The 15,737-nt window shown below is 38.5% G+C and overlaps 2 protein-coding genes across 4 annotated transcripts in view; one reads left to right on the top strand and one right to left on the bottom strand.

Moving 5' to 3' along the window:
- The first annotated feature begins 781 nt into the window (after positions 1-781).
- LOC128890474 (E3 ubiquitin ligase Rnf121) lies at positions 782-9,431 on the top strand. Of its 3 annotated transcripts, none has more exons than XM_054148996.1 (9): positions 782-912; positions 1,187-1,221; positions 1,439-1,580; positions 1,662-1,816; positions 1,904-2,132; positions 2,207-2,442; positions 2,513-2,629; positions 4,719-4,813; positions 4,968-9,431. In XM_054148996.1, exons 1-8 carry the CDS (start codon positions 886-888, stop codon positions 4,777-4,779), a joined length of 1,002 nt encoding a protein of 333 aa, XP_054004971.1. In that variant the 5' UTR covers positions 782-885; the 3' UTR covers positions 4,780-4,813; positions 4,968-9,431. The 3 variants fall into 3 exon arrangements, with proteins under 3 accessions (XP_054004971.1, XP_054004972.1, XP_054004973.1); XM_054148997.1 differs by having other exon boundaries at positions 4,964-9,431; XM_054148998.1 differs by lacking the exons at positions 4,719-4,813; positions 4,968-9,431 and having other exon boundaries at positions 783-912; positions 2,513-4,391.
- The window catches only part of LOC128890455 (teneurin-m), a 58,220-nt gene continuing 48,388 nt past the window's right edge, over positions 5,906-15,737 (bottom strand). The window contains exon 17 of the mRNA XM_054148934.1: positions 5,906-15,488. Coding sequence (XP_054004909.1) covers positions 14,000-15,488 — 1,489 coding nt within the window. The 3' untranslated portion in view covers positions 5,906-13,999. The remainder of the gene's footprint in view (positions 15,489-15,737) is intronic.

The raw sequence follows: 15,737 nt of genomic DNA, 5'->3' as shown, positions 1-15,737 counted from the left end.
AAGTCATTTATTTTCTATTTAATTGTATATATCGTTATATTTTAAACCTTTCTCATGAAATTGTGACGATATTTATTCCATTCATTAAAAGTTTACTGTCGGATCGTGAAGCTTTGCAAGTTAAATTTAAATTGAAAGATGACGTGTGACGCTATCAATGGGTGCATCCAGGTGCATCTGAAAAGGTCACCGCTCACTAAGCTGCTCTATTAGCAAACTTTACTATCAGTGGCGTCATCGGTGGCAAAATGCCAAAGTTCATAGTGAAAATAGTTCCTACTGTTCCTCCTAGATAGCGCGACTAACTAAAGGGTCGATAATTATGGTTGCATTAAAAATCTACACATAAAAATGACAAATTTGACACATTAACTAATATATTATGGTATTATAAAGCAATGAATCGTATTAATCATGCATTTATGAAAAATAAATGATATTTTTTTGGAAAAGTATTACTGGCGCCACCTTATAGGATTAGTGAGAACTATTTTCACTACAAACTTGGGCGTTTTGCCACCGATGGCGTCACTATAACGCTCAGTGAGCGGCTCAGTGGAGCAGTAGTCTTTCTGGATGCTCCTTATATGATATGAACAGTCGGTTTACTGCGATAAATTGAAATTACATTTATTTTCATTGCAAATTAATACAAAGTATTTAATTACATTTGAAATATTTAATCTAATAATTTCATGACGAGATATTTGTCCACGAAGCCTTAGTTGCTAATGTAAATAATCCAACTCATACCTGACGAGTAGCTACGTGTCATATTTGCATCAATGTGAATAGTACTTCACGATGTCTCGAAAAAGCGTTGCCTCTATTATGTCACTTTGTTAGAATCTATTTTATAAGTGACAGCTCAATATATTATTAAATATGCATTCTCACGTGCTCCCCAATAAGGTATACTATTATTCCAAATAAAACCATTCTTATGGTATTTGTAATAATATTTTACATGTTGTCATGCTTGTACACATATAACCTCCAAGGACAACAATTAATTTAAGTAAAATTCGAACTTCAATAAGTATTGCTTCCCTTTCGCGATATTTACCATTTACAGACAATTAGAATTTATTTATACCTAGCGATATTTTAGTATTAATACTTCTCCATAGGAAATAACCAACTGTGCTTTAAATGTTTATGTTACTTAAATCTTTTTTTATTTTAGAGTGAGGATGAGTTAACGCCGGAAGAAAAATGGAGGTAATTAATAATATGTATTTTTAATAATCAGTGTAACGAGTTACTTGAAAAAAATCATACAGTTAATATTATAAAAAAATGTTTAATCAATATGTTAAATCCTGTACAAAGTTTGCAGGTGTTATCATTTTGTTCTTAACATACTTCTTAATCATTTTTTTGAAATTATTAGATCTAATTAAATTGCTAATCTGAACGTATAATTCTTTTATTTCAGGGTAGAACATATAAAAATGCACGAGCAGCACCAGGGTCACGAATCCATGCATGTAGAAATGCTGCTTATTTTATTAGTAACATTATTAGTAGCACAGGTTGTTTTAGTTCAGTGGAAAAAATTGTATTATAAATCATATCAGGTAAATTGAAATTATCTTCTCTATCTGAAATCAAAATGCGCTCCATTTGATGTGTTTAAAAAATATAATATCCCCTTCTAGCTTGTTACATTAGTCGCTATGTGGATTATTCCTTTTGTATTATGTTTAAAAAATCATTGGTGGAGGTTTATATTTCTATGGTTAGTGTCCTCTTGCATAACTGGACTAATAGTAAGGAAGGCTATTCAGAAGCCTATTGCTGGTACAACACCAAGGTATGTGCTTATTATTATTTATAACGTATAAATTTATATGCATTATATTAAATTAAAAAATTTAATTAACCTTTTTTTTTGTTACAGATTGGTATACAAATGGTTTCTATTCATTTACAAACTCAGTTATGTGTTGGGTATAATTAGTTATGTTATTATATTAGCCACATTTTTTGGCTTGAATCTCGTATTTGAAGTCAAGCCTCAGATATGGATGGATTTTGGTGTACTTTTATTATTTTATGGTGTTTATTTTGGAGTGTTAGGAAGAGACGTTGCCGAGATCTGCGCGGATAAAATGGCCTCGCAAGTCGGAGTACGTAGAAAAACAATAGAATACTACATTAACAATATAAAAAAACATAATGCAATATATTAGATAATTTACAGTATTATGTGCCAGGCCAAATGCCTACAAGGACTTTAGAACCTGGTGTGTGTGCTGTATGCGGGAACAGACTTTTAGTGTCAGAACACGAAGCTGGTGTAATAGAGAATACATACAAGCTCTCTTGTGAACACGTTTTCCACGAGTTTTGTATTAGGGGATGGTGTATTGTGGGAAAGAAACAAACGTGTCCATATTGTAAAGAAAAAGTCAATCTTACAAAAATGTTTCGTAATCCGTATCCTTTTTTTCAAACAGTTTCTCAAGTCAATAATTATATTCTGTGTGTACCTTAACAACGAATAAAGATGGGAGCGCCCTCATGTTTTGTACGGTCAGTTGCTCGACTGGATCAGGTGGTTGGTTGCTTGGCAACCATTAATTTTGTTTCTAGTTCAAGGTATCAATTGGGGCCTAGGCCTCGAGTAAGTAGTACTGCATTAAGCTAATTGCATTACACTTAGGACATCATTATGTTTCTGTAAAACTAATGACTTTCGTATAAAAAGCTACCTATTTGTATTTCTCTATGCATAGTTGCTACTATGTTTGTAACAACGAATTGTGTTCGAAACGTATAATTCCAGTCCAAAGTCGTAATCAGAGTCTTAAACAATTTCGATACAAATGTTGCATTTGCATTAAAACTTGTACAGATAAATTATTTTATATAACTGGAATGTTTCCTACTAAGGATTATGAAATACTATTCATTCTGTATTTCAGTAGACAATTTCGCAATTTCTATAGTATTTAATAATAATTCTTCCAAAGAATACATTTGTTAACAGTTTGTTTGAAAGTTTTCATAATAACGTTTAGATGGTTTCGCGTATAAACAAATTAATGTTTTGAAGGGACCGTGTATCGTAGAATATAACGTACTTTAATTTGAATATGTATTTCGAAATACATATATACGAATAGACTGCGGTTATCCGAATTAATTGAAAATTATAATAATTTATACGTAACAATCAGTCCCACATTTCGTAGAACACAAAAAAGCAGTATGTAAAATAGTATTTTAAAAACACTTTGACCTATATTTTAACATATTTAAAAACATGTTATAGAAAAACAAATGCAAAAATAATCAAACGTTTACCCTTCCCCTTAAAGAAAATTCAATTTGGATAATCGATATTTAAATATTGCGGTGTGTTATACATAGAAATATTTTTAATTGTCACGAGAATGATAGGAATTTACTATACCAATTCTTTTACCATTCCACTTCCTTATTAAAGCTAGTCATACTAAGTTTGCACTTCAATTAACTAAATCATATTACGTTGTATACTTGTTAACAATAATACTTTTTTAAAGGTATGCACTAACTGTATTCTTTCCTCGTAAATTTTAAGCTTACGAAACGGTAACGTACCTTAGAATAAATACCTTGCAAGAGTTGGTTTGATTTTTGTCGTCGACATAATAATGAAATAAACAGTCGCGGGATAAATTATTTTTACGCATAGAAAAAAAAAGTACAGTATTTTTCAAATGTAAAGAAAAAAAAATGTTATATTTAGCAATAAAATTGAATTTTTTGTGATAATTCCTAGAATTAGTACTTTATATATATTGCATTTATCTCGATTCTACAAAGTATTTACGAATGCATTATAAATATCGTCCATTTTGGTCGAAATTTATCCTAGTAAAGTAACACTTACGTTGGATATTTTACTACACGAAACAGATCGAAAAATAGATCGAAAATTTGGAGTAACAATCTTTTAATTCTATCACGTCGAGTGTTACGTTTGTATGCAGACAAAAATTTGCATTAAATCTGTCGGATATGTGCCATTTTCTGATTATCAAACTTGCTCTTATAACAGCGTGTTACTATACCAAAACGATTTGGTTTGGTGAAACGCTGATGCGTGTATAGACAACTGTATAGAATAAATGTATAAATATTGTGTTATTGTAAAATAAAATTATTATACGTGAATATTGTACAAATCAAACTTGGAAGATTCGATCGTGTAACGAGGTAATCTTCGCATTGTTTAAAACGTACAGGAGCTAAACGCACTGCGATTTATCTTTTGTTTTTGTTTTTTTTTTTTTAAACGAATACGTACGATCATTGTGAATATTTTGAACGAAATTATATAAATTGTAAACTTTGAAAGAGAAAAAAAAATAATTTCGTAATAAACGATGTACAAAGGATACCAGCAAAAATTTATTTCTCATCGATGAAAACTACGGAACCGTGTTCGCTAGGGAATACTAACACTTGAAATCCACTTACAATTGCTTAACCGATAAGGGTGCACGGGTACATTTTAAATCTCACTCCGCTGAAGAGGATTTCCCGCTACCTGAGCTTAAATTGTTAAGTACCCACGTACCCCTAATAATCGATAGAATTTTTATCATAATATTACGTACGCACTTTCAGCTCATAGTTGCTTCCACACCTTCAATTAACCAGAGCACAGGATGTCATGCATTGAATTTTGCTTCGTTTCATTTTTTTTTTAATACTTTTTCCAGAGTAACGGACATTTCCAATTTTGACGATGGAAACATGAATGTGACGGTTGAAGTAATCTAAATATAATAAAATAAATACACCGAGTCAAGTAATCGTACGTATCGAATCTTCCGTATTAACCCTTTGCAGTCCTTTGTCGAGTGGTGCTCGATAGAATTTTACAGAAATTAGAAAATCTGGACGGCAAAGGGTTGAACCGAATTAGAGGAATAATTGAGTCTCACGACGTTTAATTATTGCCAAGGTAGCACGCGTGATGACAAGGGAACTGCAAGACGAGCGCTTATTGGACGGGACCAGGTGCAAATTATAGGGAACGAAGCGAATGACCAAAACCTATAGTAACAGAGTTCAACAAAGAAATATTTTTATAGGACATGACCTTAAATATTGAATTTTTCACGTTTATTTTTACTTAGCCAACATGACGATTGCGTAGAAATGTAGCTGTAGCCAACACGGTAACGTCACGTATTTCGACCCTGTTTTTCTAGTATTCGCGAACCCACTAGTCCAATTTATTTTTTTTTTTACACATTGTTTTCCTCTTATGGTGATCTGATATTTTGTTAAATACCCTTATTCAGTATTTTATAATTTTAAATTTTGTATTATGTACAAAAGGAAATAAATTTGTGTGTGTGTGTGTGTGTGTCGAGTGAGACGTTGGGGGTTGAAATTTATTTAAGTTTGTGTTAAAGTAGATTCCCAATCTAGGTGATCGTAATCGTTAAATTAGTTTATAATTCTCATTTAGACCAAAAGAAAAAAAATAAATTTTACAAGATGGTGGTCCTATTCTAAATAATGGTTTACATTATTATACAATTCTCGCGGCGTTTAAAAAATAAAAATTATAAAGGGTTTTCCAGAAGAGGCTGTGGGATAACGTATATGTACTCATAGTGAACACTTGTATTTGATTAAAAAATAAAAAATCTTGAAGATCTCATTAGAAAATCCTTAACAAGAAATAAATATAAAGTCTTCGTTTTATTATGGAGGGTGTGGGTCATCAGCGTTGCCTAGGGGCTACAAACCCTCGATCCTTCCCTAGGATCCGATCTGGTCCCTTCCCGAGTGTGAGGTAGCATAGTTTAAGGGAGGATAATCCAATTGGACACGAACAGGGTCCAATTCGGGACGCGTGTAGAGAATAAATAGAGAAATGACAACTCCTTATCAGTGATGTTACTAAAAGTCTTTAATTAACTCTCATCGTTATCGTATAGCAAAAAACAACTTGTATCACATCAGGCATTCATAGGTACTTTCTCAGACCTTCGGACTCGGTAGCGAGAGCACCAGATACATATATAAATATCTATTTGTACACTTACGACTAAAATCCTCTCGCTATTGTCGTAGGAGGGCCGTACGACGAGGGTTGGTGGAGGGTTGTGAACAGAGGCAAAGGTGTGAAACACTCAACAGGCCCTACATAAAACGTGAGGAAGGGTGACAGAGGTGAGACAAACGGAGTTTTGCTGTGTGTTGGAAATTGAGACGCCACGATATCGACGGGAACTGACGGGACGGGTCAAGGGGCAGACAATCACAAACACGGGGAAATTTTATAGATATATTTATTGAGTACTTAGCGTGTAAGAGTATAGAATATATGTTACCTTATCGTTTAAATATCATTACATGGTATCATATATAATGACGTATTCTTTAAAATAAACCACGCGCGGACAGATTGCGCGCTTCCGTGTCTGTGTGTGTATGTATGTATGCGCACGTGTCTCGTGTCTGCGTTCAAGAGTATTTACATAATGATCGCAATTAATATGTACAATTCTCCGCGAAAGGGACGAAACGGAAAAGAGAAACAAACAATTGATACAGAGGAACGGACAAACTGCGATTAGGGCCCGTGAAACGCGGCTCGACCGAGAGGTGCGTCCCATGGAGGCCTTCCTCTTGCATTCATCCGTGCTCTGTCGGTCGACGACATCGCGAGGAAGGAATCACTGTTCGTATTCACTTCGATTCTAGGAGGATGCCCCGCGTGGTAAACGTCGGAAACATTGGTAGACTGTTTGACAGGTGATTCTAAACCGTAACCGTCGTTTGCACTAGACACTCTACGCTTAACTTCATTTCGTACGTAGATTACGTTAAAAATTGGCTACTGCGCGTACTTGGAATGGAGTTGGCAGTATTATTGTTTTAATTACTTCCTGATCGTGGTGATTTGATTTGTTCGTGCAAAATTTAAGGTGTTAATCTTTCTTAGGGAAATTAATGATTTGCATCGTGGTTGATGTTGAGCCCCCTCAGGCGCCACCATTGTGAAATTTCTGAAGATTTATACAATAAAGACTTATGATAATAAATGGAGATCGACTCGTGGTATAGATAAACCTGTTCAGTTTGGAACGACCTGTAAAACGTGTGGGAAAAGTTTGTTTACCCCGGGCCGGGCACCCTTGTCTATCTCTACACGAAAGCATAAAGGGCACTATCCAGATGAGTTCTCGCGTTGACGCAGGTTGTACGAAACTATCGTTAACACTAATTGCGGAAGGTCCACTTGAAATCATAAATAAACGTTCAACGATGTTTTCGTCGACCTTGTTTCACTGTCTTTAACTTTGATCAACTGGTGATCATCAATCTTATGATCTCGTTAACACACGGACTCATCTTAGGCGACACATCCAAATACAATTGAAAATTTTCCATTATTAAAATGTCCATTATTAAAATGTCCATTATTAAAAATTCTCTACCAGTTAAATAACATTTCTATTCACGAATAAATAAATAATAGTAAAAGTAATGAATCTCCAGCAAGTTACACTACAAGTGTCGATAAGTAACTTAAAACAGGTGCAGACGCGAACGAACGTTGTGAGACACATAAGATTGGATAAAACAGCGTCGATGAAAATAGTTACGATAAACGAGTTCGTCGATGATTGCAAGTAGACCCTAATTGCGGATACCCTAAGGATCATCGACGTCAGTGTCGTGTGTCCGATTCACTTTGAAACGCGTCGACCATCGTGTCTCGTGAGCAATAGAAAAAGTGTCGTAATTCCGATTATCTCGTCTGTTGTGTCGATTCAGTTCGCAGCGATCGACGATGTAAACGAAACGGGAATCGGAATATTTTCGGTCGACGACGCGTAGTTATGTACAAAAAGGGAGCGACACGCAATCGTCGCTGGGAAAACGGGAAACACAACGAGACACCGGCTACGAACAAATATTCCTCGTCGCAGGTATGGGCAAAATTTTCACCTAGTTACAAAACTTCGATTAACGAATAAAAGATGAACAATTATTTACTCGTCGCTGAATAAATTTTAATTTTGATCTAGACGAGTAGAATTTAAATTATTAAATGAAATAGCTGGTAAATTTCATCGTTCGATCGAACACCTGAATGAATAATTTTGTATTAGTTATTCGTTATTATCTATTAAAAAATTCAAATATTCGTTCGTAATATATTATGAACGAATAACAATTTAATTGTTCAATTGGATAAACGTCGCGAATAAATAGTTACGTGTTGGATTTATTCGTTACTCGAATAAAATTTTGCCTACTCCTGTCATGACGACGCGAAGTACCCGAATTTCGATCGTTACTAAACAAAGAAACGCGTACAACTTCTCCCCTCCCCGGCTATCGTTTAACACAATTTGTTATATATTAATTTATCGTAATAGCTCTCGCTCTTTCTCTCTTTCTTTCACGCACTCTTTCTTACGTTATGCTGTGCTTTCATCTCTCGATAGGGATGTTCGATTCCGAATAAACTTTCTTAAAAACCTTGAATGCAACCTTAAATCGGTTACATATGATAAAAGATACTTTTATGTTATACTGTACAGTATCAGCCAATTGTAGGAAATATTCGTTTCAGCAGAATGATCATTTAGAAGATTTAGAATTATTAAGTTCATCGCCATTAAATGGTAATGAATTTAATGGTTAATCAGCGGTAATTAATTTACTTAATTAAACTTATATATAAATATGTAAGTTTAACTTAAAGATTTCAAAGTATAGATAAGATATAGTCAAGCCTCTTTGAATCGATTTTTCGAATCGATCTTCTAGGGAATCGATTCTAGTCATTTCGATTCGAAACCGGTTTTGGAATTAATTTTCTTACAGGAATCGCGCAATCCTACTTTGAACTCTCTCCATCTCTATTTTTTCCTCTTATCTTTCTCTCTTCACCAGACACATTAGATTCTTTAAGACATACACGATAGTTACGAAGTATTGCTTTCTTTTAGTCACGTGCCGATCGCGGTTCGCCCTCCAACCGAGTCACAGCGGACGGTTTCCCGTCGACGGCGAAGATTCGTGTCGAGCGTAACAATAATAGATCTCGCGCCTTCGATCGCAAGATCGAGCCACAGTTAGGATTCTGAGACTTCCAGGCGGAAACGGGTTAAAATTCTTATATCGATACAAACTTCGAACAACGAATAAAATATACTATCTTTTTACATGTTACTTGTCCAATAAAAATTAAAACTTGACTCGCAAAATGAAGTATTTCGTTTGAATTTCATCCATTTGAATAAAGTTCCTATTCGTAATCTATTACTCGAAGAAAATTCTTCCCTTCTGTGTTCGTACCCCCTGATCTCAAACATAATTAATAATTGCCGATTCGTTTCCAAAGGTGGGCAAAATTTTACCTGAATGAATAACGAACAAACGAATAAAAATAATCAAAATTGTTTTCCTTACCAACTGATTCAAAATTAAAATTTCTGTTACAAAATGAAGTTACTTAGATCGAAGAAAATTTATTATTTAAATGTAAGTTCGTCCAACCCTATCCCCTTTCGCTGATAGAATCCTCTCTTAGCTCGATCCTCGCTCGAAGGCGACGATTGCGCTAAGCATAACGTTAACACGAGTACAGGACTGCTTTCTAAAACGTCGTATCATTTTTCTTCTTTCTCTTGTTTCTTTTTCTCTCTCCTTTGTTGCCCTTTGCGTGGCGCTTCGCGAGTGAACGAATACACATGGAAAAGTGTTCCCGCGATATCTGTCGGCTCCGCGAGCGTTTTTTGGGGGCTGACACATATCAACTGGTTTGCATTTTAGAACGCGCTAATTACGCGGCGGATAGCAGGTAACGGCGAATTAACGGACAAATCAGACAAGCACTGTTCCAAATGGGGCGTCGAGAGTGGTTCAGCAGTTTTCAGGCTCGAAGCAATGTCCGAACTGTGTTGAAGATGTGCAATCGACATTCTTAACGTTGGAGGAATTAAAAGGGAGGGTGGCCCAATTTGTACCCCTCAAATTTTAAGAGAGTGAAGAAAAATGTAAGAGGGTGGTGGTGTCTGAAGGGGTAAGTAGGATATACTAGATGTAGATGAATTATTATTTTGGAGGAATAAATTGTTGAAATTTTATAGATCTTGAGCAATGTGTTGGGCAGTGTGTATATTCGTTTATAATCGAGATTGTCGCGAGGTAGATGTAAAATTGAGTAATTATTTGGTGAGCTTTATCGAGCCAGTATGTTAACAAATAAGAAGATAAGATATTTCTATACATTGTTAAATTTTGAATAATATTTAAAAAGCTACGGATCAAGTATTCTTTTGTCTGCAAGACAATGCTACATTTGACGAGTGAAGAAGCGACTTTGTACAAAAATTTCTATTAACAAGTAATTATCTCCAATGAATCTACATTATACTATTTACACTATGTTTCTTTGTTTTTTGCAATTTCATACTTACAAGAAAACAAACCAATATCGAAGAGAAACAATCGAAGCTTAGCTTCATCCAAAAGAAGCTGTTCACTCTCAAAGTTAATTTTGTAGACGTCTGTGGTAACTGCTACAAGCCTAAAAATACTGGAACCATCCTCGACGCTCCCAGCATTCTCTCGTGGTCTGGAGAGAGAAACGATCAAGATGATTCGAAAGTAGAAACTATGCAATCGAGGATAACTTGTTCACGGAATCGCGTAACGAGGAGTTTGGTACCCTGGGGAACACTTGATGAGACCAGCCCAAGGTTAATGCAAGAATGTGAATCCATGCACGGACACAAGGTGTTATGTTCACGGTATCGAAAATGGTGAATCACAGATTGATATGCCTCGTGTTACCTTGGGTTAGGTCTCAAGGGTCCAGGGAAAACCTTGACGTGCGCTTAAAACCAATTGGGGGGGGGGGGGGCCAGCAATTTGGTATATGGGTGATGAAACTGTCGAGTATAACACGTTAGACGACGACTATGAAGATCTTAGGACCCTGAGGATCGGAAGATCTGAGAATTCAAAGACTCGAGGATCCTGAGGATCTGAGGTTCCCGAGGACTCTAAAAACTGAGGATCCTGGAGATCTGAGGTTCCTGAGGACCCTCAGAATCCGAGACATCTGAAGACTCTGAAGATCCGAGGTCCCTGATCATCGAACCATTCAGGCGGCGACAGTATCAAATTGAAAAAATAAATTCTTTAATTCATACAATATAAAAAGATATGTTTGTACACTTCTCTAATTTATTGAAACATTCTTAAACAGAGACTTGCTTTTGCCCATGTAAAATTTGTTTACCTCCTACAGTCTTCCAACTCTGTCTTCCAATCTCATAAAGCTCCTCCTCCAGTATTTTCAAATTTTGTGCGCTTCTTCTCACCGATTACCTTCTGTTTATATCTTTCATCCTCGTCGCCGCCTCAACGGAAACTTTCATCGAACTCTTGGACCACCATCCAACGTGTTAAAGAAAACGAAGAATATCGGCGATAAACGGGGACAAGTTGTCTGATCGTCGATTTCCGTTACTTCGTAGAAAAATGCGTTCCTTCTTGCGCGAATACTACTTTTGCGTGGGTTTGCGGCATATACTGGCTATACACAACAGATATGTACAGCGGCGGTTTTCCTTTCGTCGTTTCTTTCTTTTTTTTTTTTTCATTTTTCTCATCCGATAAAGATCACTAGCACACTCTTAAACCGTTTACGTGTTTTTTTTTTTTCTTATTTTCGTTTACTAAATCCCTCGTTAACTCGTCAATCTAGTACGTTACTTTTTGTTGTAATTATGATTATGTATGTTTATGCTTTAATCCACCGTACAATCTACCTGGAACACAACGTGGTTGAGCGACGTGGCTCGCACGTTGGCTCGCTATTTCTCTATAATATATTTTATTATACCGCGTACGTATTATACTCGCAATTAGTTTTTTGCATCGACATTTTTTTTTTTTTTGTTTTAAATATAATTTATCATTAGTGTCTTTACTTTCTATGTCAGTTACTTCACTTTGATCCAAACCACAGAGCTCGATCTACATATTTCTTTTTTTTTACCTTTGTTCGTTTCGTTAATAGTTACGCGTTTATTTCATTTTTCTTTTCTCCGCTGTCTCGTTTACCCGATAACTTGATAAACACCGACGAGTTTGTTTCTTCTTTTTTTCCAAGTTTATGTTCATACAGAGAGAAGGTTCATCGTCTTTCGAAGGTATTTTGACGGGGGGGGGGGGGGAGGGGTGTGTGTGTGGAAGGGAGCGATTAGGGGGACGGGGGGCGCAGGGGATGATTTCCACGGGACGATCCCACAGACACACGGTTTTTGTTTTTCTTCTCGTTTCATTTTTTTTTTCTTCTTCTTTTTAGGACATAGGACATCTTTGACGGCACAATTCAAAAAATAATTTTTCATTTTTAGTAGAAAGATAGGCGGGGTATTTTTCCGTACAATAGTATTATCGTTATATTAATATTATTTTCCTTTTATTCATTATTTATTACTATATTATTAGTATCGGTATTATCGTATCGTTATTACTAGCTCATTATTATTATTTCATTATTATATTATCATTATTATCGTTATCATTATATCCGTTTATTCCTCGTGGATCCTATTACCCGACGCCGTTACTCCGTACACGAAACTCATGCTCGTCTATTGCTTGTCTCGTTACGTCGCGTCGTCGTCGCTACTAGATCACGCGAAGTACTGACACACGAGGTGAGGCATGTAACGATCATATATACACGTGTACCGTACGTGCACACAATAATACATGTACATATATATCACCGTTACAAAAAAATTTTCTCGCTGATTATATATAGCTGGTACGACACGCAAACGCTCCCCATACCAATCGAAACTATTTACACGTTGCATCTACGGTCGAATCTCGCTCGCGATCCGGAACGAATCTGACCCGCGAAATTTAATCGACCGGACTCAACATTAAGAAACTCGGCTTTCCCCCGTTACAAAAGTTCCCGCGTAACAACGCGCGGGTGCCTCGCGCACCCTCGAAACCGTGCTCGTTCGCGTCTCTCGACACCGTGTGTCTATATGTGTACATATATAAAAGCATTATCGACAGTTTCCACTTAAGTTTACCGTTTTCGTATATTATATATCTACAGTTTACGTTTAGTCGAGTAGCTATATTTACAAATTACGCATCGCCTTCGCGCGCTAGTACGCCGTTTCTTTGCGCCGTGTTAAAAATAACTGCTTGTATATTTTTTCCATTTCTCGCACGTCGACGTATCTCATTTTCATCTCGTTCCCTTCCTCCTCGTCTTCCCTATTGAACTTATCCCGCGACGTCCACCCGGGGAGGGGACGAAACACAGGGAGCGAATTACCCTTGCGTCTCGTTAGACCCTGTTGCATGAAAAACACCAGTTCGTTCACTCTTCGAACCGAACACGAGAGTACCAATTCCTCCCCTCCCGCGCACTCGTCTACGTTCGTCGGATTTCATCACGGACGGCACCTTGATCAGTTCGGTATGCACCGCGTCCCTCCGATCGCCACAGAACGTTCTCCCTGGCGACGTGACTAGCTCGGTTTCCTTCGGAAGGAAGGTATCCTCTTGGGACATCCGCGATCGTGCTGTCCGAAACGAAGGGATTTGGGTTTAGAATCGCAAGCAACGCTATTTATGGCACACCGAGCAGGGGTTTCTGGTACTTGACGAACGAAAACACACAAGAAAGAACGGAGAGCACAGCTCGGGATCGGTGAACACTGTCGAAACGTTTACTTTCCTCCGCGAGTGCGTCGAGAACAGAGAAGAACGATCGGGGACGCGTGAACCAAGCCCAACGTTCCCCATCGCGATATTTTCTACAGGGCTGGGGGGTGGGGGGGTGGGGGGGACTGAATGTAACGAACGATGGTTAGTCTTGTCTCTCTTCATTGTTCTTTCATACGTTTGTCCGCTGCGCGATTCACGTGGGCGCGTGAACCAAGTCCCAAATAGCGTTACGATCCCGCGTCACATCCTCGAATCACGAGTCGTGTCTGTGGATCCTGTTGCGCTTGTTCCCGCTCTTCCGTCGTTTCCTCTTCGTGTCCCTGGTGAAGGCGACGTTGCCAGGGTCGTCGGCGAGCTGGGGATATCTGTGGACGCTGTGGATGTCGACACCTTCGTAGCCGTTCACGGTGCCTCTGCTGATGAGCTCGTCCTTCTCCTCTTTGGACCAGTCCCCTCTGCCTTGGAAGCCAGCCAACACCAGCTGCTTCTCGATCTCCCAGGCCCTCTCCACCGCTCTCTTGTGAGCGTGCTTGAGTATCCTGTGCCTCTCCTGCTCAGGATCGGCGCCGTACTTGATCACCACGGCCGCGTCGGGATTGTGAAGCCGTAGCTCCTTCCAAGTTCCTGCTCCGTGCTCGGTGGTCTCGTGAGTGGACACGTTGAACATACCACCCAGTCGTCGGAGTTCCTCCATGTCGTCCCGGATCTTCAGCGCGTTGTCCTTGACGAAATAGAACACGTCCTGATCGTGAACGCTGAAGTGCAGAGGCAGGAAGTACGAGTTGTTGAACACCGAGGTCACAACGTCCTGGACCACTCCGTTCACGCCGCCCACCACGCTTACCAACGCTCGTCCACCTACGCGAGACACTAGGATACCCTCGCCGAAGACTGCTCGACGATGAGCTACTCGAGGTAGAAGGTTTCTCGTTTTAGGTTCGAGCTTCAGTAGAGGCTTGGGCACGAATCCTAGGTCGGAGAACTTCTCGTGGACGCGATCCACGATGCATTGGAGACCCGACATCACACCGAAGTCTGGCGTGAGCTGTGGCGACGTGATCGTGGCACTGGGTTGATACACCATCCGCTTGATATACTCCGAACCGAGGATGGCGGAGATGTCGTATCCGTAAAGCTTCAGCCAGCTGGACAGGTCGGTCATGTACTCCACGTTCTGCTTGAAGTTGATGGGATCGTTGTTGCGGAAACGGTAGATGAAGATGTCGGTGGGGGTGGTCAGCTCGTTCGCCATTTGCTCCCAAGCAGGGGTCATCCACTGACCTACGGTTGGGTCGTAGAGCCTCTTGTTCAGGTAGACCAACTTAGTATTGGGATCGAGAAGTCCACCGTGGAAGTCGATCGGCAGATAGAAATCGGGATTAGTGTCCTTTATAATCTTTCCGAAAGGTGTTCGCCTCATCTCCTTGATCAGGTTTCCGTTGGTGTCGAACAAGGCCAGGGGCGAGCCGTTCTGGTCCGTCGCCACGTAGAATCTCTGCTCGGACGTTTCCACCGTCATGAGGAAGTTGCGGGAATCGTAGAGGAAACGGAACGTTTTCGCAGACTTGGGAAAGTGCACGTGGGTGATCAGGTCTGGGGTCTTGGGATTGGCGTAGAAGAACTGCGTGATGTTCTCGCGATCGTCGTTCCAGGCGACCAATCGGCCGCGGTCGTCGTAGAAGTACCATATCTGGAACTTCTTGTGCTCTGACGCGTGGATCAGCTGGCCCCGGGAATTGTACCTGTGGGAAGTTATTTATACGGTGATATATCTTTATATACGTTTAAGTATATACACATGATATGTATTTGTTGATATATGTTGATATATGTTTAAGTAAGTTCTATATGTTTATATATGTCATGTATGTTGTACATGTTTATGTATGTTTTTATATATTCGTACATGTTTATATATGCGTATGTTTATATGGGATTTAATGGAATGTTATGTTTCTCGATTTCATAAAATTAGGTGCGATATATCAAGA

This window comes from Hylaeus anthracinus, unplaced genomic scaffold (assembly GCF_026225885.1).
Source record: "Hylaeus anthracinus isolate JK02 unplaced genomic scaffold, UHH_iyHylAnth1.0_haploid 12000, whole genome shotgun sequence".
NCBI classification, from domain to species: domain Eukaryota; kingdom Metazoa; phylum Arthropoda; class Insecta; order Hymenoptera; family Colletidae; genus Hylaeus; species Hylaeus anthracinus.
This window is presented reverse-complemented; position numbering and strand designations above follow the sequence as displayed.

What these genes read in the sequence shown, in the direction of transcription:
- LOC128890474 (XM_054148996.1), top strand. Translation starts at nt 886, where the DNA reads ATGCATTCTCACGTGCTCCCCAATAAG. An exon ending in CTCACGTGCTCCCCAATAAG is followed by an intron (nt 913 to 1,186) that starts GTATACTATTAT and finishes TTTTTATTTTAG; the next exon opens with AGTGAGGATGAGTTAACGCC. An exon ending in ACGCCGGAAGAAAAATGGAG is followed by an intron (nt 1,222 to 1,438) that starts GTAATTAATAAT and finishes CTTTTATTTCAG; the next exon opens with GGTAGAACATATAAAAATGC.